The 23,763-nt window shown below is 51.8% G+C and overlaps 1 protein-coding gene across 9 annotated transcripts in view; it reads left to right on the forward strand.

Annotated features, from left to right (window-relative positions):
- Window positions 1-16,303, forward strand: part of ATP7B (ATPase copper transporting beta) — an 81,100-nt gene extending 64,797 nt beyond the window's left edge. For 5 of the 9 annotated variants that reach the window (XM_042908351.1, XM_042908199.1, XM_042908565.1 and 2 more), the window contains 8 exons: window positions 734-916; window positions 2,179-2,347; window positions 3,987-4,130; window positions 5,419-5,561; window positions 7,209-7,412; window positions 7,512-7,629; window positions 8,094-8,196; window positions 8,804-9,571. In XM_042908351.1, the coding sequence (XP_042764285.1) occupies window positions 734-916; window positions 2,179-2,347; window positions 3,987-4,130; window positions 5,419-5,561; window positions 7,209-7,412; window positions 7,512-7,629; window positions 8,094-8,196; window positions 8,804-9,077 (1,338 nt within the window). In that variant the 3' untranslated portion in view covers window positions 9,078-9,571. Of the gene's footprint in view, window positions 1-733; window positions 917-2,178; window positions 2,348-3,986; window positions 4,131-5,418; window positions 5,562-7,208; window positions 7,413-7,511; window positions 7,630-8,093; window positions 8,197-8,803; window positions 9,884-13,136; window positions 13,428-14,244; window positions 14,454-14,940; window positions 15,090-16,076 lie in introns of those variants that run through there. The other 4 variants (XR_006194414.1, XR_006194399.1, XM_042908122.1 and 1 more) reach the window with 4 other exon arrangements.
- The last annotated feature ends 7,460 nt before the right edge of the window (window positions 16,304-23,763 follow it).

Here is a 23,763-nt window from a genome sequence, read left to right on the forward strand (position 1 = left end):
GCTGTGCCTGCAGAGTGGAGGGAGGGACGAAAGGCGGCAAGAATTGTTGGAGGAAGAGCAGTTGAGTGCATTGCTGAGGCTGGCGCTCGGCATCAGAAACAAAGAGCTGAGTGTTGTTTGCTAAGTGAGGGAGAGCCGGGCCTGTGGGGCAGTCTGGGCACGGCGAGCAGCTGGCCTTCGACGGGGCCTGGGGGAGTGTGGAGTTCAGGGGTCGCTGGGCTGTGGCCGCGGACACAGGGACCGACCAGCAGAGCCCAGACCCGTGGGGACCACGGACCCAGTGGGACAGGCGGAGAAAGTGGCTCCGGTGGTTGGTTACATGGCCAGGGGCACCGCCTTCCCCTCCCTCCAGCTGCAGCGTGAGCGCCTTATTCTCAGGCGGCCGCAGAGACACTGCAGGGCGCTGACACGGACAGATGTGCGTGGTGGCATTGCCCAGAAGACGGTGCCATGCCATCTCCTGTCACACTGGAGTGACAACTTCTGGCTCGACCTGGCAAGGGTCAAGTCACAGCGCGGATTGTTCCAGCTGGACTGAGAGGGAGACAGTGTCTCTGTCGCGGGAGTGCGTGAACCCGGGATTGATCGTGGAGGATTGAGTTAATGGAGTCGTGAAGGGATGTTACTCACTCGAGCTTAGTTGAGTGGAGTTCTGCCTCAAGGTTGTGTGGACTCTTCAAGTCCCTTCCATCTGTATACGTGATCACCAAGGTGTGGTTGGTTGTTTTGGCAGATAAAGACTGTGATGTTTGACAAAACTGGCACCATTACCCACGGGGTCCCCAAGGTCATGAGGGTCCTCCTGCTCGCGGATGTGGCCACGCTGCCCCTCAGGAAGGTTCTTGCTGTGGTGGGGACTGCGGAGGCCAGCAGCGAGCACCCCCTGGGTGTGGCGGTCACCAAGTACTGTAAAGAGGTATGTCGACCTGGGCATTGCTCGCCCCGCCCCGCGCCCTCCCCTTCCTCCACCTCCCCTGCTGTCACCGGCTGGGCTGGAAGCCTCCAAGCGCCTTCCTCCTCACAGGCCTTTTCTCCTTGACCTCTGTAACCTGAGTCAGCTGCCTTCCGGGAGGCCTTGGCTTGTGGGGTCCGGAAACCCCTCAGCAGCCCCTGCGGAGCAACAGGTTGGAGATACGGCTCACAGCGCTGGGTCCCTCATCCTGTTGCCAGATTATCACAAAAGCAGTTCAGCGTTAACACTCATTTACTGAGAACGTACCGAGCTTCTGTGCTCTGGGAGCTGGTGGTCGGGTGGGAAGGACAGATGGAACAGTTCGGTCCCTTACGAGCACTTAGTGCAAGAGGGATACGAAACCAAATGAGGGGTCGGGGTGAGGCAAGGAGGGAGCCCTCAACTGGGGACGGGGAAATGGAGAGGAACCAGCAGCCGTGAGCGAAACGCCCCGTGGGTTCTTGGCAGTTAGTGGGGAAGCGGTCATCCTTCGACCTCTCCAGAGGAAAGGCCTGTGTAGTTTTCCGTTTTCAGTCTAAACATAGAGGCAGCGGGATGTGCCGGAATATTGCCCTGAAAAATTTTAAACGGTCTGGGCGAATAGGATTATGTGAATGTAGAAAGGTGGTGTGGATGCCTGGGGGAAAAGTGGACAGCTCCACCTGGACAGGGACTCTTCCAGAAATCTCCTTTGGCATTTTGTGTAGGGTCCTTCGGACCACCATGTCCCCTCTCTCCTGATGTTTCAGGATGAGCTGTGCTCTCTCAGCACTTCTCTGCTGTGTAGTTAACCCAGATGAAACAGCTCCTCAGTCCTTTCTCCTGCCACTGTCCTCGTCCCCCAGGGTCTGTAAAGGGGTGGTTACCCTCCTGCTGGGCTCAGAGCGGCTCTGTTACCATTTCCCCATTCCATCGTTTTCATGAAATGATTTGCAACATAAAAATAATCTTTCCTCTTTTTGCTCTCCCACCTCCTTTAATTTGAGGCATTTGCTGTGAACTGCTCTCCTCCTTTCAGTCTGCCCTTTGTCCAGTATCATGAGGCATCAGTTTAATAATCATAGTGTCGGTGTCGGATAAGAGAAGGGATTGCAGAGTTATTAGTCCGTCTCCTCCCCTTCCCGGTCCTGCTTACCCCTCAGTTCTGGCTGGTGCTTTGCCTTCCTGCCCCGCTCCCGGGTCTGTCCTCCTTCCTACTCACCTCCCCTCCCTCCCTGCCTCCACAGGAGCTGGGAACAGAGACCTTGGGGTACTGCACAGACTTCCAGGCAGTGCCAGGCTGCGGAATTGGCTGTAAAGTCAGCAACGTGGAGGGCATCGTGGCCCATGGCAAGCGCCAGTGGAGCACACAGGCTGGGGTCTCAAACGGCGTTGGCGGTGTCCCTGAGGAGACAGGTACCCCTGGCTCTCGTCTCTCTGCCCGGCCTGCCAGGGGTGGGGTCCGGCCGGGTCAGGTGGCGGCATGCCAAACCAGGGAGCCCGGGCCAGCACCGCTGGGTCCCCTGCTATGGATGGGGGTGGCTCATGGCTGGGGTGCCGCATGCCCGCCTCCCCCAGGAAGACCTGTGGCTTCTCTGTTGTGTTCTCTGATGTATCTGAGTCTTGACGCTACTGAAATTCATAGAGGGTTGTTTCTGCGACCTGTAATCTTGAGTCTCCTCTTTTTCATCCCAAGTGGGTCTTCTCCTAAGCTACAAAGCAGACAGATGGGAATTCTGCTTTTGCCCTTCCCGTCTCCCTCCCGTGCGGTGGAGCTCTGATGGGATGTGTCATGTTTACAGAGCTGGCGGCAGAGAATGCAGAGGGGAATGGTCTGCCCAAGCCAAGAAGGGGTACTGCGTGGAGCGACAGCTGTCTTCAAATAGCGGCTTTTCTGACTCTAAGCATAGCTTGCTAGCCACCGCCGTAAGAGTGTAGAAACCCTCCCAACCCCAAAACCCCGTGTCTAGTATTCTCTCTTAAGTGCATTGGTAGTTCAGTCTTGCTTGGGAATGCATATTGCTAGAAGCCACCTGCCACCTTCTAGCAGTTTAGAACCCTAGAGTGACCCTTCCATTTAGCTTCCAGGGACTGGTCTGTGTGGTGACACCTAAGTTAGTGGCACACAGAGTTAAAAGGTGACAGGAGATGGGGTGCCTGGGTAGCTCAGTAGGTTAAGTGTCCGACTTCAACTCAAGTCATGATCTTGTAGTTAGTTCAAGCCCCGCATCAGGCTCACTGCTGTCAACACACCCGCTTCAGATCCTCTGTCCCCGTCTCCTCCTCCCCAGCATGTGTATGTGTGTGTGTATGTGTGTGTGTGTGCGCTCTCTCTCAAAAATAAATAAACATTTAGAAAGAAAAAGGGTGAGGGGCACCTGGGTGGCTCAGTTGGTTGAGTGTCTGACTTCAGCTCAGGTCATGATCTTGCAGTTCATGAGTTCGAGCCCTGCGTCGGGCTCTGTGCTGACAGCTCGGAGCCCGGAGCCTGCTTCAGATTCTGTGTCTCCCTCTCTCTGCCCCTCCCTCTCTCTCTCTCTCTCTCTCTGTCTCAAAATAAATAAACATTAAAAAAAATTTTTTTTAGTAAATCTTTAAAAAAAAAAAAAGGTGACGGGGAAGCCTCGCCTAGACTTTTAGGAGGAACAGCTTTAAGACATTTCCTAGATAGAGACTAGTTATTTGCTGATGCCCCTTGGGCCAGGCATCTGTACCAAGCTACAATTGCTGCTTCAAGTCTCTGCAGAAAAAGAACCAGCAGATACCTCTTAAAGGCAAATTCACTGCCTAATGGTTAATGGGCTCATAACATTTTCACACGTACTGCATGTAGCTTTTAATCCACCCCCTTTTAATCCACACGCTCACATTCCACACATTAATTACTCTTTTTTCCCTGGTCCTTCAAGGATGGTGCTACGAGAGGGGCTTACTAGGTACAGTTTTTCAGAACGGTTGAAAGGACATTCTGCTGTTCAAAGGATCCCACGGTTTTTAGTCCTTTCTCACAGTAAAATTGGACTCTTTGGGAATAACCACAAACTCTTTTGAACAGATGCAACCCCCCAGACCTTCTCTGTGCTGATTGGGAACCGCGAATGGATGAGGCGCAACGGCTTAACCATTTCCAGCGACATCAGTGACACTATGACAGATCACGAGATGAAAGGCCAGACAGCCATCCTGGTGGCCATAGATGGTAAAACGCCCCACCCACCCCTGCCTTCTGCTCTCAGAAACGAAGTTTCTTAGGGCTATCTGGCAAAAATAGACTTTCTCGGGTTTTTTTTTTTAAATATATTTTCCTGTCTGTTAATTTAAATTCTATAGCCCAAAAGGCTGCCTTGCCAGTTTTTCACTTCGTTCTCGGTCTGGAGGTGTCTCTCTCGTTGTGTCCCTCCTTCCCCGACACCCAGAGCGAGGCGGTGTCGGCCTCCTTGGTCTTACGTTCTCCACTGCCCTCGCTGTCATCGTCTGCGTCCATCTGAGCCCGACGTTCGGTCGCCCGCCTCCCCCATCACTGCAGACGCAGCCGCGGTTTGCTGTCCGGGAAGGTTGGCCGCGGGGTGCCCTCCAGTAGCGAGACCCACTGCCCACTCCACCGAGCTCTCCGGGATTGCATGTGCCTCAGTCCTCAGGTTATGTCCGCGGCTTCACGCCTCAGTGCATTGGAACCTTCCTTTGCTGGTGTTCCCTCCTATAGAAGTGAAAATGTATGCAGATGAGCAACAGAAATTATTCTCCTTTTTACTGCTGCAACCAGACATGTCCTCTGTCACTCTTTTCTCCTGCTCACACCACCATGCCCTTTCCAAAGTCCTTATAAGCCCGCAGTCCCCTCAGCTCCTCAGACCGGAATCTGCTCGGCTGAAGGGGCCGTGCCCTCGGTCACACCACTCGCCCGCATCTGACCCCCCCGCACCCCAGTCCTCGAAAGCCTTCCTGCCTCAGGATCCGAAGATTCACGCAAAACAAAACAAAACAAACAAAAAAGTTATACAGAGATGCGTTCTATAGGAAGGAAGAGAAAAAGGAAGGACTGATTTTCTGTTTGGACATTCATCACTTTTAAGTAGCATCTGTTGTACTTATTCTGATTCTCATGTTCCAAAAACAATAGCTAACATGCATTGCGTTATTATGACCCAGACACTCTACAAAGTGATAGATGTTCCTTGCAGAATATTTGGAAGATTCTGAGAACTATAAAGAAGAAAATGAAATTATTCCTTATCCTAGCCTTCGGAGAGCCACTGTTAGCATTTCATGTTCCTTCCAGACTTTTGTATGCATCTACAAATGTAGGTAACTTTTAAGAATGCAGAATCAAAGCCACGTTATGTTTTGTACTTTGGTGCTTTGCTTTCGCGTGTGATGTTGCATTATAGAAACCATCACCGGTAGTGGAGCCTCCTTTCTTTCCTCCTTTGCCCCTCGGGCCACCCAGCGCCCGCCATTGAGGACTCACCTGAGGGTGTCCCCTGCAGGCGTGCTCTGCGGGATGATTGCCATCGCGGATGCTGTCAAGCAGGAGGCAGCCCTGGCCGTGCACACGCTGAAGAGCATGGGCGTGGACGTGGTTCTGATCACTGGGGACAACCGGAAGACCGCCAGAGCCATTGCCACCCAGGTGGGGGCTGGGGGCCGGGGATCTTTGCCCTTTCAAATTGATCTTAAGCCCACTGGAACAGTTTGAGGGGGAAAAGTCAGCGACAGCCAGCGCATCCAGTGCCCCACCTTGCGTCTGGTCTTTCGCTGTGCTGGGTGCATTTCTCTCCTCCTGCTCTGTTCTGGCCCAAGCTGTGCAGCATCCCACGGGAGACCACTGTGCTGCCGTTGCAGAAGGCAATTCCAACGTCCTCTGCATCTGTATCTCCAATGGGGAAAAAAAAATCATGGCTTGAGAGTTGAAATACACAACTTTCTAGATTTGGGGTTTAAGGGAATGTTTTGTCAGCTCAGCTCTTTTTTTTTTTTTTTAATGTTTATTTTTGAGCGAGAGAGAGAGAGTGCACGCATGAGTGGGGAAGGGCAGAAAGAGAGGGAGACACAGAATCGGAAGCAGGCTCCAGGCTCCGAGCTGTCAGCACAGAGCCTGACGTGGGGCTCGAACCCAAGGACCGTGAGATCACGACCTGAGCCGAAGTCGGACGCTCAACCGACCGAGCCACTTGGGTGCCCCAGCTCAGCTCTTCCCAAGCGTGTGCAGCCGACACGGCTGGGTCGCGGGCAGTTCTCCAGCAGCGCTCACTCCTAGGCACTGCTTCCTGTCTGCCCGACTCCGCCCAGGCCGATGGCTCCGGTGCAAATTCCTAAAAATTACACAGCCTCCCCAAAGAGGTGTAAAGTGTATGTTTTTGAAAATGAACTGCTTCCTATAAGGGAAGCCCCAGTACCTCTCTATACGTGGCCTTCCTTGCTAACGATGGTCTTGTTGAGTACCCATGCCTCTTCCTGGTTAAAAATCATTTATCAGTTCAGCAAGCACTTCCTAAGCACCACCTATGTGACAGGCTACAGAGCAGAGTGAAGAGGGCACCTGCCCTCCAGCAGCTCACTGTCCTGGGGGGAGGGTGGACCAGTGGCCAGGGTTGAACTGAGGGCTCAGTTCTCCAACAGAAAAGTGCACAGGACATGTGGGGGATGCCAGATCACACCCCCCACCCCCGCCCTGGCAAGGGCTGGAGACCCCTTCCCAGGGGAGGAAATGCTTGAGCAGGGGTGGTCAGATGAAGAAAAGGGGGAGGGATGGAGAAAGGGTAACTGACGGATCCAGGACAGAGCAGGCAGCCTGAGCTCCCCAGCAGTGGGCTGGAGAGCTGCCAGGAGCTGAACGGGGCAGAGTCCAGGCTGGGCCTGCTGGGCCACAAGGCAGAAGGTCAGAGACACGCAGAAACCAGTTATGGGGGGGGGGGCCTTGGGAGGCAGACCGAGGAGTGCGGTTGTCATCCTAAGGGGAAGTGGGAGCCACTGGAAATCTTTAAGCAAGAGAGTAGCGTGATCGGCTGACCACTGCTTCGGGAAGACCACGGTGGGCATAGGGGGAGGGGAGGCTGGGAGGTGGGCAGGGAGACCCGCAGGGGCCTAAGCCTCCGTGGAAGTGGGGGAGGGCACCAGGATGGGCACGCGTGCCCTGGGATCTGCAGGGTTTGGTGACTGACGTCATTGACTGGACCGGGGGAAGATGACTCACACATTTCTGCTACTGTTCACCGTCCTTTGCCAACAGCAGGTGTCGTGTATTTGTTCCTTGACTTCTCTTTTCCTTTCCCTTTAGGTTGGCATCAACAAAGTCTTTGCAGAGGTGCTGCCTTCTCACAAGGTGGCCAAGGTCCAGGAGCTCCAGAATGAAGGGAAGAGAGTCGCCATGGTGGGAGATGGGGTCAACGACTCGCCGGCCTTGGCCCGGGCCGATGTGGGCATTGCCATCGGGACAGGCACAGATGTCGCCATTGAGGCTGCTGACGTTGTCCTCATCAGAGTGAGCTTGGCTCTGTCTTCTCCCGCCCTGTTGTCCAGGTCATGGGAGTGGTGAGGGCCGTGGGACAGACTCCTGACTGACCGTGTGTTCCTCCTACAGAACGACTTGCTCGACGTGGTGGCGAGCATTCACCTCTCCAAGAGGACCGTCTGGAGAGTACGACTCAATCTGGTGCTGGCATTGATTTATAATCTGATCGGGATACCCATCGCAGCAGGTAGGGTGGCTCTCACCTGTTTGCTGACCTTTGACTCCAGCTTCTTTGACAGCAGGCTTCTGTCTGCCTGCTGGGTTCCTGCCAGCCTAGTGGGTAACCTGCTTAACTGGCTGCCAGAGTGTTTTAGAAAGAGTTTGGTTTCATTATGTTCTCTGCTTCATAAGTCTCTAAAGGTAAACGAAAGCTGCAAAGAGGGTCCCTGGGGTTCCCTGCTCCCTTGGAGCTCCTCCTGAAACCCGCGATGCCATTTGGGCACCGTCCCGGGAAGGCCAGGGTGGGTGGGTGAGCCCAGTCCCTTTGACGGCACCCCTACCCAGCTCTGAGACTGCCTGTTGGCACATGGTCATGACGTGGCAGCAGGGGCTTCTGAGCCACCCCAAGGAGGAGAACTTCACAGTGGGCAGCCCAAAGCGGTGCCCCTCGCCTCTGGGCTGTGGCGTGAGTGTCGTCCTTCCCTTGGCCAGGGGTCTTCATGCCCATCGGCATCGTGCTACAGCCGTGGATGGGCTCAGCGGCCATGGCGGCCTCCTCCGTGTCTGTGGTTCTCTCGTCGCTGCAACTCAAGTGGTGAGTCCCCGGAGGCGGGAGCATGTGCCACGGCGGCACCCCCCAAGCCTTCTCCCTCCACCCAGCCACCCCTTTCCCTCTGCCTCCTGGGCTGGCTGGATGTGTGCCATGTGCAGGTTCCCAGCGCACCTGAGGCAAAGACAGGACGGTGGAGCTGTGTGTGTGTGTGTGTGTGTGTGTGTGTGTGTAATGGCTTCATCAGCACCACGAGCGAGTAATTCTCCACCTCACAGCCATCATCACATGCTCGGCTGTTATAGTTAGTCGGCTCAAGAGTTGTTGACGTGGAAATGTCACGTAGACATGGGATCCTCATGCATTATTATTTTATCTTTTTTGAAAAACATATTTGTTCATGCTTTCACTTAACAAAAGTTAATGGCAGCCTACTATGTGCCAGGCATTTAGATAGCAAGTTTCTGAATCAGGTGAACTTTACCTGAATCCTGGGAGCTCAATACCCTCCCCTTTAAAATCCATGAGGTTTTGATACTGTATGTTATTGAAAGACTTTGATGAGAGGTCTTTGCCAAGTTCCAAAAAGAAAAAAAAAAAAAAAAGCCTCTGTCCACAATGTCTCAAATGCTCTTGGATCCTTGCCTTGCAGCTATAAGAAGCCCGACCTGGAGAGGTATGAGGCCCAGGCCCAGGGCCACATGAAGCCCCTGACTGCGTCCCAGGTCAGCGTGCACGTTGGCATGGATGACCGGCGACGGGACTCACCGAGGGCCACGCCCTGGGACCAGGTCAGCTACATCAGCCAGGTGTCTCTGTCCTCACTGAAGTCGGACAGGCTGTCTCGGCACAGTGCTGGGGCTGACGACAATGGGGACAAATGGTCTCTGCTCCTGAATGACAGAGATGAGGAGCAGTGCATCTGAAAGCTCCGGGCGGGTACGATCCCGGGGCTCGGTCTCCTTGCTGAATAGTCGGGCCGGCTTTCCTGGTAGACGAGGCTCGGGCCGGTCAAGTGCGGCACCAGCAGCAAGACGGACGAGGCTCCTGTCTGGCCTCGGGGACTTCCGCTCCCTGGACATTCCTGGTCATCTCTCCTAGCACGTGCCGCATCCAGACGTGGCCCCTGGGTCGGCCCACCCTGCCTAGATCCCACTAGCACAGGGGCCAGGCATCCTGGCCAGACCCTGCTGTTGGCACGGGCTTATCGGGAACGTGGCTGGACTCTCGCAGAGGAGGGGACAGCCAGCCCTCCGCACAGGCCTCTGCTTTTGTATTTGGGATGATTGCTTGTAAAAGGACCAAAAACTTGGCTGGGCCTTCCCTTGAAACTCATGAAAAGCCGTGAGTTTTGACAAGACCCACACGCATCGAGTATCTGAGACCGCAGTTTACCTCAAATGCACCCCATTGACTTCTGCCGGCACGGTCTCTTCCTTTTCTGTTCTTCACACTGGGGATGTGCCACCCCCCCCCCGCCCCCCCGAAGCCCTGCCCAGTCTCTGAGGGTATGGCTGATGCCGTAGTGATCCCTGCTGCTGCTCCTGGGCACTTCTGCCAGAATCTGCTCCCTCACATGCTTGGCCGGAGAGCCTGCCATGCTTCTCTTCAGGTTGAGGAGAGTTTTCTTTCTCGCTAGTGTGCCGCTTGGCCACAGAGTCCTGGCCACGTGCTCAGCGGCCACGGTGGCCTCCTCCGTGTCTGTGGTTCTCTCGTCGCTGCAGCTCAAGTGGTGAGTCCCGTGGGGCGGGAGCGTGCACCACAGGCGGCACCCACTGGGCCGTCTCCCCCACAGAATGGCCTGCTGTTGTGGATTGTCGCTGCCCCGCTGGAGGGAGGGTCTCAGAGCCTGAGACCTGAGAAATTCTGCTCCCTGTGGGGTCCAGGCACTTGGGACCCTGGGAGGCCTGTGGTGCTTGAAATGGGTGTCCCACGGGGAGGTGTGTGCGCTCACAGGAACCTCCTTGCAGGCCTCCGGGAGGCCAAATTACGTGGTCTGCTGCGTGACCACCAAATTACGTGGTCTGCTGCGTGACCGTCACCTCGTGGCATTCATTCAGAACTCCTGCCAGGCGTGCCCCTGGTGGTGTGCAACTCCAAGCAAACAACGATACCCAAATCAGAGGAAATCAGTTATTCTCCATGAGCTCCTACTTCTGCACCCTGAGTCAGTGCCTTAGGAAAGGAGTCACCACACCTTCCCCGAGGGACAGTCTTTCACACTTTGAGTGGCTCTTTGTGGTGGGGCAGGAATGGGGCCAGTTTTAGACTCTAAAGTCGGTGGTAGTTGACAGAACTACATGGGAGTAGACGAGTAGGATGAAATAAATTTTAAGGTAGAGCCCTGATCGCATACACAGAAGAATTTTATTTATTGAGTATCAGTTATTTTTCAGGGACAATATAAGCACTTTCTATAGGTTACCTCTAATCCTCCCAGCATACCAGCAAAGCAGATACTATTGTCCACATTTTATAGGCGGGGCAGTAGGCCCAGAGAGGCTATGTATCCTGTCCAGGATCACACAGCCAGCACACTTGCCAAAACGGGGATCCAAATCCATGTCTCTTGGCTCTGAAATCTTTTCTTTATTGCCACTGCCACCCGATTATCAGTTTGGTAAGAATCAATAGGAAAAGGGCACTTGGCTCTTAGAAGAACAAAGCTGCCAGGCAATATACTCATTGTTATCAACTGGGCATGAAATTTGACCGTGGGGTCAACTTACTCACCTTCTCCTTGGATGGTTTGTTTCCATTTTCGCATATGATTCCATTTTGTTGGGTCTTGCCCTCTAAAATGCAAGTGCAGGGTTCTGTAGTGCCTCTATCATTTTCAGCCTTCCTCTCCTTCCAGGCCCCTTCCCGTTCTTCCCTTCCTTTATTCCTGGCTGTGCTTGGGAGTGTTTCTTGTTTTCTTAACTAGGTTAATCATTGTCTAAAGAATCTAACTGCATTGATTTTTTTCAAAGGCTTTTAGGACCATAAACATCATGTGTATATGGCCATGAAAATATTTATATAATTGCACAGAATGTAACCTTTAGATGTTCAAGGGGTAAGGATTTTTGTGTGCGTCAGATAAGAGCAGTCCCTATTCCAAAAACTTTCCATGCTGCATTAGAATAAAGTTTATTTTTATTCATCTGAAAGTCTGCCTCTTGCTGGCTCCGCGTGTGTGAGAAGCATAATTGAGGCCAATGTGGCTCCGTCTTCACTGAGAACTTCTGCAAGGTGCCGGCTTTGGTCTGCCTCATCAGGGCACAGAAGGGCAGGGTTTTAAACCGTGGAGGCCGTGGGGGGTGGCCAGACCCTCTGATGTGCCACCCCTGGCACCTTGTGGGCCCCTCTCCCGGATACAGGGCCTGCCTTGGTGGTGTGTGGAGAGAACCCTGGGGGGCAACCCCATCCAGGTATCTGTCCCACCGGGCCAGACACGGGCCTTGATCTGCCCCATTAAATGCACTTCTCTCATCGAGAGGAATTGTCAACAAAATGCTGCGTCAGACACATGTGTTTTAATCCGGAGGGATGTGTTTTGGGTCCCTTGGCCCTAAGGGAGCGGGGCAGGGGGAGTAGTCGAAGAGTCTGGACCAAGGGCCTCTGCTGGGAAGGCTCTGTGGGCATCTTGGGGTGGCGAGCGGGCCGCAAGCGAGCTCCAGCTGAGGCCGAGGTGACAGAGTAATTTATCATCCAAACCAGGACACTTTTAAGAGTGAAAGGAGGCGCTATTAATACTTGGCCAGGCCAGCCAGCCTGCAGTGACACTAGCCAGCAAACTGGGACGCGTGGTCACCTTCCCAAAAAGGGAGATAGACCTTGTGAAGTCACTGACACAAACTGCATCACTTCAGAATGCTGCTCTCATTGTAGATTCTGTGGACATGTTGGTGACATATCCTTTATCCAGTTTGAGATTTTTCCCTCTGTCATATCCTGAGACCAACGCTTCTCCGTAGAATCACTGAGGTGGTCATCTTTGTGGCCCAGTATGACCACATCAAGAACCAGTCACAGATGTGTCGCACTTCCTGGTGCCCTACGGTTTCTCCAGCACACCATGTAGGACTTCAAGCCAGGCACCCTTGACTGTTTTTCTGGAAGCCCAGGTGTGGGGGTTTCGTTGTATGCATGTCTCCTTGTGGGAAGAGAGGATTCCATGTCTTTAAAAAATAGATCTTTCTAAAATTTGAGCAGATCTCCCTGATACGATTCCACACGCACCAGAATAAATCACAGCGTCTATCCATTTCTGATAAGTTTTCAGCCTTTAAGATCTTCGTGAAGGCTTGTGAAGGACAGAATCTACAATGAGAGCTTATAGGGGTCACCCTATAAGCAAATAATAATTGTAGTTTTCTTGGTGAAGAGGCACCGGGAAGCTGACGTGTCAAGAGGTAGATACTAAAGTTGTTCTGCTAGTTTACTAAGAGACCAAGATTGGGGTGCCTGGGTGGCTCAGTCGGTTAAGGGTCTGACTCTGGATTTTGGCTCAGGTTATGATCTCACAGTTTATGAGTTCAAGTCCCACATCAGGCACTGACAATTGTCCACTGACAACGTGGAGCCTGCTTGGGATTCTTTCTCTCCCCCTCTCTCTACTCCTCCCCAGCTCAAGCTCACGCTCTCTCTCAAAATAAATAAACTAAAAAAAATTTAGAAACCAAGAATAATAAAAGTGGCCTTTATTTTAAGAAAATCCAGCATAGACCAAGATCAGCCCACCAAATAGGTTAATTAGAAAAAGATTATTTGAATTTGAAGGTATTTTTTTTTTTATGTTTTAAAAAATTCATGTCAATATTTCAGTAGGTAAATTCCCTAATGCATATAAAGTTCTCCTTGAGTTAGGAAAAGTTTTATTTTGCATACAACTTTTTCTTAACTGCATCTTTTATTTAAAGACAACAAGCAGATACAGAGGAATGCATATACAGAGAAATGCTCTCAGCAAGCATTCACGCTGACTCAGTTTCCCTTTGCAGATGACCCTGTATGTGGGAGCGTGGATCTAGTTTGGGATGCACTGTGGAGCTGCTGGGAGCGAAACCACTCTGCTTTCTGCATTTTCTCACTCAGCTCAGGCAGGGACACATACGCCACTGTGTGGGTTTATCCCAGAGGGAGATGTCTACTTGTCTGCTGTTCTCCTTTGTGTGAAGACAATGGCAACGGTTGAAATTACAGGATAGAGTACGAGAATGTTAAATAGTGCCATGAAATCCCAGCGTCTCCTTTATTCGATTCAAAGAGATGAATAAACACATGTGAAATCATCCAAGGGCTAAGATGAAAACAAGGATTGATGGAAATGTAACATTTTTTCCTCTGAAAAGGAAATAGCTGTTACCTCTTTTTACTTCCTATGAATGTGGTAACCACTTACAGCAAGATTTAAGCATAGAGAGATCTGTAAACTGGGGAGGGCGGGGGGGCTGGGGAATAGCACCCAAAAGGAAACCCCACGAGCATGATTATGTGGAGGGCGTCCTTCGTGGGAGAACCACATGGAGACCCGGAGGGAGCAAAGCCTGTCTGTCTCCGGGGACCCAGCGTTCTGATCTAGTGGAGGGAGAGGTGCTGTAACGTGCTGGGGACAGAGCTGTTGTGAACCGACTGGTACCCAAGACCCCGTGACAACGTTCAAACCCTGGGAGGCCAGGCCGCCAGCTGTGTGCTGGGGCCACAGTGGGCTCTGTCTTTCCTGCTCACCCTGTCCTCGCAATGACAGTAAGAGCAGTGGGCATCAGTCAGTCTCATTTCCACAGATGGGGGTGACCAAGCTGAGGGGCCTCCAGCGGACTGTCCAGGGAACAAAGCCGGGAAGGGTGTTTAAGCCCACTCAGCTCTGGCCCTGTGGGGCCCACCCACCTCCCTGCAAAGGTGATGCCCAGTGCTCTCGGCAGGAGAAGCCGGGCCTCCCTGGCACCCCTGGTCCCCGTCACATGCTTGGGGGAAGAGAGTGTCCTTTCGCAGGACTGTGTGGTTTATCTCAAGAGCCACCAGGTGTCTCTCTGACCAAAACAACCTCCTAGTTGGCAGCAGGATCCTAAATTCTCTTGATCATTTTTTTTTTTTTTTTTTTTTTTGGAGCATCTGGAAATTCAAATAAACCTCATCAAAATGAAAATGGGAGACGTGGCAGAAGGTGAGGCTGGAGTCTGGCTCTGGCAAAGGGGCCTCTGAACTACGATGTATTTGTGCTGGCAGCCCGCGTTTAGCCGTGCGGAGTACGTGGTGGGGACGACTCGGCAGTGAATTTCTCCATCACCATGTGCGTCTGAGCTTCATGCTATTTCCAAGTTAAGGCTTTTTTTTTTTTAAGCTTGAACATTAAAAAAAGAAAAAAAAAAGAGTTTTAAAGTCTCATAGTGATTTTCAATGGCCCCTAGCTCTAAGTTCTGAGACTCCTGTGTTTGCCTTGGGTTTATAGGACTCCACCCCAACCCCCTGGGCAGAAGTGTGTTCCCCGCAGTGTCCAAACGACACCCTTGGGAGGGTCACTTGATCCTGAGCAGGGCTTTCCTGCCGCGGACCTCTATTTCTTCTTCTATTCGGTGGGGAGCCCCACCCTCTTTCCTGTCCCGAGATAATGTGGATAAGGGGCAGTCCGTAGGAAACCCCCACACAAGTACAAGGTGGCCGATGGTCTCAGGAACCTTACCAGGCAATGCAGGTGTCTTCTATAGAGCCTCCTACCTCGTTGCGATTGAAAAAATAAAGCATGACCTGGGGCCTCGGCTCTCTCATCTGTACAAAATGGGCAGAATTACAGTTTCCACTTCCCAGGATCATGTGAGGATACAATGAAGTCATCTGAGGAAAGCACATCCTCAGCACGCCACAAATGTCAGCTGCCGTCGATGTCACGGGTGATGGTGGATGTCACGGTGGATGTCATCTAGGATGAAAACAGCTCAGCCTTTCCTCACAAGCAGGTAAAAATCACCCTATATATTCCCTCACTGGGCCGGAGGAAGGCCCACTTACGGGTCTGCTTCTCAGACTTCATGGACCATGTGGCTTGCTTTAAGAAATTTTTCAATGTTGGGGCGCCTGGGTGACGCAGTCGGTTGAGCGTCCGACTTCAGCCAGGTCACGATCTCGCGGTCCGTGAGTTCGAGCCCCGCGTCAGGCTCTGGGCTGATGGCTCGGAGCCTGGAGCCTGTTTCCGATTCTGTGTCTCCCTCTCTCTCTGCCCCTCCCCCGTTCATGCTCTGTCTCTCTCTGTCCCAAAAATAAAAAAATAAAATAAAATAAATAAAAGTTGAAAAAAAAGAAATTTTTCAATGTTTATTTATTTTTGAAAGAGAGAGAAAGAGCGAGCACAAGCAGGGGAGGGGCAGAAGGAGAGGGAGACACAGAATCCAAACCAGGCTCCAGGCTCTGAGCTGTTAGCACAGAGCCTGACGCGGGGCTCAAACTCCTAAAAGGAGCACTCTTGTCCAGATGCCGGGCACCGGGCTTGACTCCTGCTTCTCAATTCCTGGTGGTTCTAGAGTCTGATGCTCTGCCGTGGCATGTCCAAAGTTCCAGGAAGAACAGGGCAGGGGGAGGCCATACAGTGGAGGAGAGGGTAAAAGCATCCACTTTAGACCTGAGTTCAAAGCAGGATTCCATCCCACGAGAAGGTCACTCTGCCTTCTGAGCTCCCGAATCAATAACTCCTACTTCACCTGTTTGTGTGGCCCGAATGGAATTGTGGATATGAGTATGTATTGACGGTTTGCATGATGCACAGTGGGAATTAGGGAAATAAGTTAAGGGAGCTAGTGAGCAAGAGGCGTGAAAAAGGAAAGCGGCTTCTTTTTTTGGTCCTATCAGCCTGGTTGAGAAGGCAGGACCTTGTCTCAACTCGTCTGCGTCCTATTTAGGACTTTGAGCATTTTTACCAATCTCTTTTGATGTCTTTCCTTTCTCTCCAGGGTAGAATTACATCACTTCAGGTATGGTGTCCTAAAGAATATACTGATATTTGATTAAACAGAACAAGCTTGCTCTCCTGTTTCTGATGACTCAGCTTTGGTGGCTAAATATGCCCCAGGCAGAGGTGTGCTACCTCCGTCACAGAAGTACAGAGGCCATGACATCATGTGGATTTATCACAGGATAACCTGCCTTTAATAAAGGTCCACTGCAGGGTGGGGGCAGAGAGGGGATCTTGTTTTCTGGAAGATTATACATGTTTCATAAACTTCTGTTTTCCCCTTCCTGTTAAATGGTCAGAATTAAAGCTAAAATCCATATGAGCTTAGAATCCAGCTAAATCTTGGAATTTATTACTTTGGGGATTCTAAAAGAAGCTTATACTGCCAGTCCCTGACTTTAGGGATACTTAAGTTTGGTTCTAGTGGGGTGTCCACTAAAGTGTGAAAAATACTAGACACCTCAGGGTGACAGCTTTGTTTTCCATTTAAGGCTCTACCCATTTTTAGGTAATGTTTAGTATATATGTGGTTTTCACCATCAGTTCTCATTGTTGTCCTGTCCACTTGAAGGACAGTCAATGCAAATGACTCCTTCCTTCCTCCTCCTCTTGCCTCCCCAGTGTGCACACACACACACACACACACACGGCCCTAATGGGCAGAAATCCTCTCACAGGATGGTGATGACCCTCAACAGCCTGCCTCCTCTCCCAAGAACTGATAAGGAAGGCAACAGTTGGGGAAAGAGAGTTCCAACAGCATCTTGGCTCCAATCTCCGGATGGTCGCCCCGGGTGGCCCAGGGTGTGGGCGCTGAAAGGCAGGGGACACAACAGACTTGTCCATATAGGGTCAGAGGCTGAGGAAGGTGTGATTTCCAGACTCAGCTAGATAGGAAGTTCCTCCTCTTCCCTACCTACCCCTGAGCCTGGAGTGGGACTGATGTTCTCTCATTCATGAAGTTCAAAGGATGCTTCTTCCCAAAGCAGGAACAAAACAGATACACATGCAGAAATATGGTTCAACTGGATACATTAGGGCTAGAGTGCACCTGTGGAAGGAGATACACCTGCCATGAAAGCTGAAGAGCCTCCTGGCTTCTCAGCTCTGCAGGAGGATGGGCTGAGGGCCTGGGGGAAAGGTTGGCGGCGGGGGGGTGAGGGGTGGTTGGAGGGGCTTTTCATCCCCTCTCCTTCTGCCCTTCCCCTCCCCCCTCTTTTCCTTTTCTTTCTTTTACTCCCCCCTCCCCTCTCTCCCTCCCTTCCTTCTTTCCATCCTCCTTTTTTATCTTTCTTTTTTTTCTTTTCTTTTTTTGCTGTTATTTTCTAACAGGCAGCTTTGGAGTTGTTTGTGTCACAGGATTCTTTCTTTTTTTTTTTTTTTTTTTTAATTTTTTTTTTTAACGTTTTATTTATTTTTGAGACAGAGAGAGACAGCATGAATGGGGGAGGGGCAGAGAGAGAGGGAGACACAGAATCGGAAGCAGGCTCCAGGCTCTGAGCCATCAGCCCAGAGCCCGACGCGGGGCTCAAACTCACGGACCGCGAGATTGTGACCTGAGCCGAAGTCGGACGTTTAACCGATTGAGCCACCCAGGCGCCCCATGTCACAGGATTCTTTCAAGTCCTGGTCCTCAGTCCTCAACCTCAGTCACAGGGCAAGCCCACTTTCAAGAAGCGCCCCCCCGGGGAGCTGCCCGCGTGGACCCCCGAGATGAGGTACTCTGGCTGATGCCTTTCCCAAACCTCAGTGTGGATCTGGCACAGCTGATTCTGTTTTTGTTTCTCCTGACATTAACAAGTCACCGGTTCCACCGCTTCCCCGGCTCATCATGACCTGGGACACTGAGGCCATGTCAGGTCCACAAAGCCAGCTCCTCATTGGCCCATTTGTATCTGATTTCTTGAGACACTTCATCAAATAGCTTGGAAGCAGGGCCTCTATAAGAGGTAAGGAGGCCCGAGTCACAGCCCAGATCTCGGAGTCTAAAACCAGGGCGGGTTTGTCAAAAGTTTGTCCCTCTATCCCTGCTGGCATAGGCGGGCTGCAGTGTTGAATTCCCAAGGCCCTGTCTGAACTTGCCAACAAAGAGGCTTGTCCAAGAAGCCCACCCAGTCGGCTCCACATGAGGTGACATGCCACCACCTGAATCTAGTCAAGGCTTCAAACAGCCCACTTCATCCCTCCAGCACCACACACTCTGGTTGACAGAACAGTGGTCCCCACTGATGTGCACACCCTCGTCTTCCAGCCCTGTGAATGGGACTTTGCGGGCGTGATGGAGTGAAAGATCTTGAGGCGAGGAGAGGGTCCCGGATTACCCAGCTGGGCCAGTATCCTCATGAGGGTCCTCACAAGTGTGACACAGGAAGGTCAGGGTCAGAGAAGGACATGGGAGGACAGAAGCAGGGGTTGGGGTGTTGTGCTTGAAGCTGGAGGATGGGGGCTCCAACCAAGGAATGAAGGTGGCTTCAAGAAGCTGGGAAAGGCAGGGAAATGGACTCTTCCCTTGAGCTTCCAGAAGAAAACACCCCTGCCGATGTCTTGATCTTAGCCCATAACACCCATTTTGGACTTCTGACCTCCAGAACTGCAAGATAATAAATTTGAGCTGCTAAGTTTGTGATAATTTGTTTCAGCAGGCATAGGAAACAAAGCCACCCCACTAAGGTCACCGAAGTCCCCTGAGCCAACCAGTGCCAGCAGTCACAGCCTAAGCCTGCCCGCTGGGCCCACTCAAGCTTCTCCAAAGAATCTCCGGAAGCCAGGTGAGTTTGGAAAACCCTGGTGTATAAACAGGACTCCTTCATGGAGACTCCTTAATGGAGCTCTCGGAAACTCTCATGCGTCTGTCTAAAAAAGAATAGGGCACAGGCAGAGGTTCTCCTGATGCAGTAACTGTGGAAGTATTTCAGGTAGTAACTCCAGGGGGTGGTCTGTGAATGAAGAGTTGTCCACCTCTCCCCAGCCCATTTGTCTCCACCCCATGACCTCTCCTGCATAGAGGCCAGTGTTGCCCGGAGAGAGGTGGGAGGGAGGACCGGGAGAACGACGTCAGAAGTCTTGCTTTTATATTTCAAAATGGCCCAACCCAGATGAGTTAATGGGAAGACTACACATCAGGCTCAACTTGCGCACCTTTCCCGACACACACACACACACACACACACGCCACAACCCCCCACACTGGTCAGAGGGAGGGATGATGGCATGGACGTGTGAACCAGGAGAAGGCTCACCTTCGGTTGAATTCGGAGAAAATGCATTGGACTCTGCCCCCGCCCCTCAGGCTGCCCCTCCTGGCTGAGTTGGAGAGAGGGAAGAGGAGGGAGCATATATGTGGGAGAAAATGCTTGAACCCCTTTAGTTCTGATGGCTCAAAAGTAGAGCAGCCCATCCCCCTCCAGGCTGCGTTTTGCTGCAGTGGCTGCGGGCTGCTCAGAACTCCCCTCGTGGCCGGGGCTAGCAGAAGACAGGTGCTGCCTGGCTGTCAGGTGGGCTTGTGATGGCACTTCCGAGGCAGAGGCCACCTGGCGTGTCGTAGAGAGGGACAGCCCCAGGACAGCCAAGCCTCAGAGGATCCCCTCGCCCACACGCAGCCTGGAAGTGGACTCCCGGGCACTGCTGGGAACTTAGACACTGAGGACTGAGGAGCCAGCCCGCCAGGCTCAGGAACAGAGGGTCCCTTAAGGCTCCTGGATTCCTGTGTGGAATGACTGACGTGTAATTTCTAGCCAGGTGGAATTGGCAGTTGCAAAAGCAATTACCCGGCAGACCCACGTTTATGGACAGAGAGGAAACTGCTAGATACCTGAATGCCTACTCCACACCAGGTATTGAAGGAGAAACCCAGGCTTGCCTCCCCCATCCCCTGATATAAGCCTTTAGTGCTCACAGTGGCCACACATACTTGACAGCCTGACGATCTGTGGCCACTTCTCGGTCCTCAGGTCAAATATCTGAGTGTCGAACAGGATGGACACTCCAGACAGCTTCCTCTCTGCCCGGCTCCTCGAGGCTTACTGGAACTGTGAACTACACATATCAGAAGCCAAACCGAGCAAGTTCAAGCCGTGGGGGGATTTATAATCGGGATGAAGGGGTGTTGAGGGAACGCAGTCGAGCCCCAGGAATATTTGGGGCTGGGAATCTGAAGGCCACCTGGAACCCATTCCTTCATACAACAAATACTGACTAGGCACCTATCCCAATTGTGGGCGTTGGGGCTACAGCAGGGGTATGAAACAGACAAGGCCCATGCCCTTCAGAAGCTGAAATTCTGTTGCGACAGAGAAAGAGAGCAATAAACAAACAGATAATATCATCTCTGCTAGTGCAAAGTGCTGCAGAGACACTGTAGCAGGACAGTGGGGTCGAGGTGATGGTGCTGAGGGGTGGGGACGGGGTATTTTAGCTGGGCAGCAGGAGAGGTGTCCCTGCAAAGGAGTCAGTAGAAAGATGCAGCCCTTTGAGTGTGAAGGACTTAGGGGACCCAGCTGGGAGGGTCCCCGGAAAGTGCCAGAGAGTAAGAGGGAGCATGGTTGGAAGGGTGGGGCCAGATCTCAAAGGGGCATGCTCTCCAGAGCAAGAAGCTGGCCTTTCATTCCAAGGCTGATGGAAGACATCAGAGGGTTTGGAGGAGAGGAGTGACGTGATTTCATTTTTCTTTTAATTTTTTTTTTTAATGTTTATTTATTTTTGAGACAGAGAGAGAGCATGAACGGGGGAGGGGCAGAGAGAGAGGGAGACACAGAATCGGAAGCAGGCTCCAGGCTCTGAGCCATCAGCCCAGAGCCCGACGCGGGGCTCGAACCCACGGACCGCGAGATCGTGACCTGAGCTGAAGTCGGACGCTTAACCGACTGAGCCACCCAGGCGCCCCTCATTTTTCTTTTAAAAAGACCAATCCAGCCGCTGTGTGGGGAGGGGACTGCAGCCAGGACGCCACCTGAGAGCAGCAGGCAGGACACTGCCTCATTGTGGTCAGAGATGGAGAAAGGCGGGCTTCATGGCTTTTGCCTAACCCCAGCTGTAACCAAGATGGGGGTACCTGGAGCAGACAAATGGGGCCCTTGGGACCTGTCCTCTCTCCTTGCCTCCTGTCCTGCATCTCCGCTGTGTCTGCTTCTGCCCTCTCTTCCTTCAAAGGGCTTCCCCTGCCCCTGGTCTGACAGCATGGCTGCCCCAGTGTGTGGTCCTGAGTCCAGTCTCATGGAGGGACTAATCCTTCTTTAGCTCCATCTGCTCTGAGGTCCTCAGTCCTGTCCCTGGCTTCCCCTTGTGCACAGTGTTCGAAGATCTCCCCTGGGGCCAGTCCTGTCCCTGCCCTGGCTGCCCAGACCTCTTGTGGGTCTGATGTTCCAGGCCTTACCTGTCCAGGAGACAACCTGTACCTGTAGGAGGTTAGTGAGTGACCCCACCACCCAGCAGAGCTCTGAAGAAGCCCGAGACCAAGTCCATCCTGGGTGCCACCCACCCCCACCTGCCAGCCAGTCAATAATTATAGCTCCAGTGACTCTCACAGTGACCCCCTTCTCATCCTGAGGCCTTAGTCCAGACCGTCCTCAGAGTTCACCTGAGCTGTGCCTGGCACAGAAGCTAAGTGCACGTTTGTTGAATTACCATGAAATCTTGTCCTTTATCTGTCTACACTTGGCTGGCTGAAGACAATGCAGTTGTTCTTCATCTGAAAAACTGCACGAAAGACTCTAACTATACCCGGCTTTTATCAGAAGCCTAAGTACCACAAAGTACAAGCAGTGGCTCTCATTTTTTTCTACTGAGAAGTAGAAAGCATGCTGAGAGTATGCTGTTTGATCCTAGGCATATAAATCACTATTACAATGCCTCTTGGACTCCTCACTACCGACTTCATACCTGAATTTCCACGAAATAATGCCCCTGGCTGCCTAAGTCCTCTGATCTTGACCTTGGTGGTGGGAAGTTCTATGACTTCCTTCCCTCCTTCCCTTCCTCCCTCATGTTAATCCACTATGAGTTAGGTATGATGTGATAATAGCAGAGAGATGAAATGAATGTATTCTGCTTGGGGTCAAGTGGGCGAAACAGAAAGCAAACCAGCACAGCAAAGGGTTGAGCGCCTCCGGGAGACGATCTATTGTGTAGATGCTCACGAATGTGTGCGCAGGGAGACAGTCATTACGGCATTGTTTGTACAGGGAACAGCCAAGGTGTCCGTCAAGAGGGAAAAGGGTAGACGACCTGTGGCATGTGTCATACAGCAAGAGGAATGAGCTGAGTCTGCAGGTATCAATATGGAGAAATCTCAAAAGCACAATGTTCGGGGAAAAAAGTTGCAGGTGGAAAAATAAAGTGAAATTGCTTTGTGTAAATTTCTAAAAGAAAATAGTTCCATATATTGTGGTAGACACAGGCTTTTGTAGTCCAAGTATAAACATGGTGTGGAAATATATGCTGAGTTCAGAACAGCGGTTTCCCCTGAGGAAAGAAGGAAGAGGAAGGGGTCTGGAAGAGTCTGAGAGGTATTTAGGCTCTTCAGCTATATTTGTAACATGTTCTTTCTAAAACTATGAAGCAAAAATGTCAGCACTGGTCAAATCTGGTTGTGAGTACATTGGTTTTATTATTCTACTTATACATATTTAAAATATGAATAATTTTTTTCCAGATGTTTATTTTTGAGAGCAAGAATAGAAGAGGGACAGAGGGGGGGGGGGCAGAGGATCCAAAGTAGGCTCTGCACTGAGAACAGAGAGCCCGATCGTGGGACTCGAACTCACGAACCATGAGATCATGACCTGAGCCGAAGTTGAATGTTTAACTGACTGAGCCACCCAGGCACCCAAAAATATGAATAAATTAAAAAAAAATACATGGGTGTCTGGAGTTTGGAGAGAGGCCAGGCCCAAAGCTGCAGACAGAGGAGGGGTCATCTTTACCAAAAGCTCGGGTTGAGCTGCGGGATAGATGCACTTGCCCAGGCTCTGCGCCTTGATTCGCTACACCGATGGGAGCAAATACCTTGGGAATCACTTATTTTTAAGGGAGGATGTGGTGGTAAAGCAGAGATAGGTCTCAGAAGGGGACTCAGAGAAGGAAAACAGCCAGGAGGGATGATTGATGAGGAGGTCCAGGAAAAACACATTTTTTTTCCAGCTCAGTATATAGAAACACAGAGAAGAATGCAGTGAGTCTCCATACACCTGCCCTTAACCTCTCCTTGAATTAAATAATTTTCAAGATTTTGCCAAGATTGCTTCTTCTCTTCCCCCTCTTCTTTCCTTTTTTTTTTTTAATTTTTTTTTTTAACGTTTATTTATTTTTGAGACAGAGAGAGACAGAGCATGAATGGGGGAGGGTCAGAGAGAGAGGGAGACACAGAATCGGAAGCAGGCTCCAGGCTCTGAGCTGTCAGCAGAGCCTGCTGTGGTGGCAGGAGGAGGGGTTGACCCCAGAGGCATGGCTGGAATTGGCAATAGAAGGTAGTGGAGGCTGCCAGCTACAAGAAACGCAGCTCATCACTTCAAGAAGCGTGATGGCAAAAAGGAAGCAAAAGGGAACATCATGTGAGGGTGGCAGGGAGGAGGAAGGTATTTCCAGGATGGAGAGACATCACTATCTCGGGGCTCAGAGGACAGATATGAAAAAGGGAGTAAAACTGACGGAGCAAATTTCTGGGGCAGAGGGGAACGAGGCAGAGTACA

This window comes from Panthera leo, chromosome A1 (genome assembly GCF_018350215.1).
Source record: "Panthera leo isolate Ple1 chromosome A1, P.leo_Ple1_pat1.1, whole genome shotgun sequence".
Taxonomy (NCBI): domain Eukaryota; kingdom Metazoa; phylum Chordata; class Mammalia; order Carnivora; family Felidae; genus Panthera; species Panthera leo.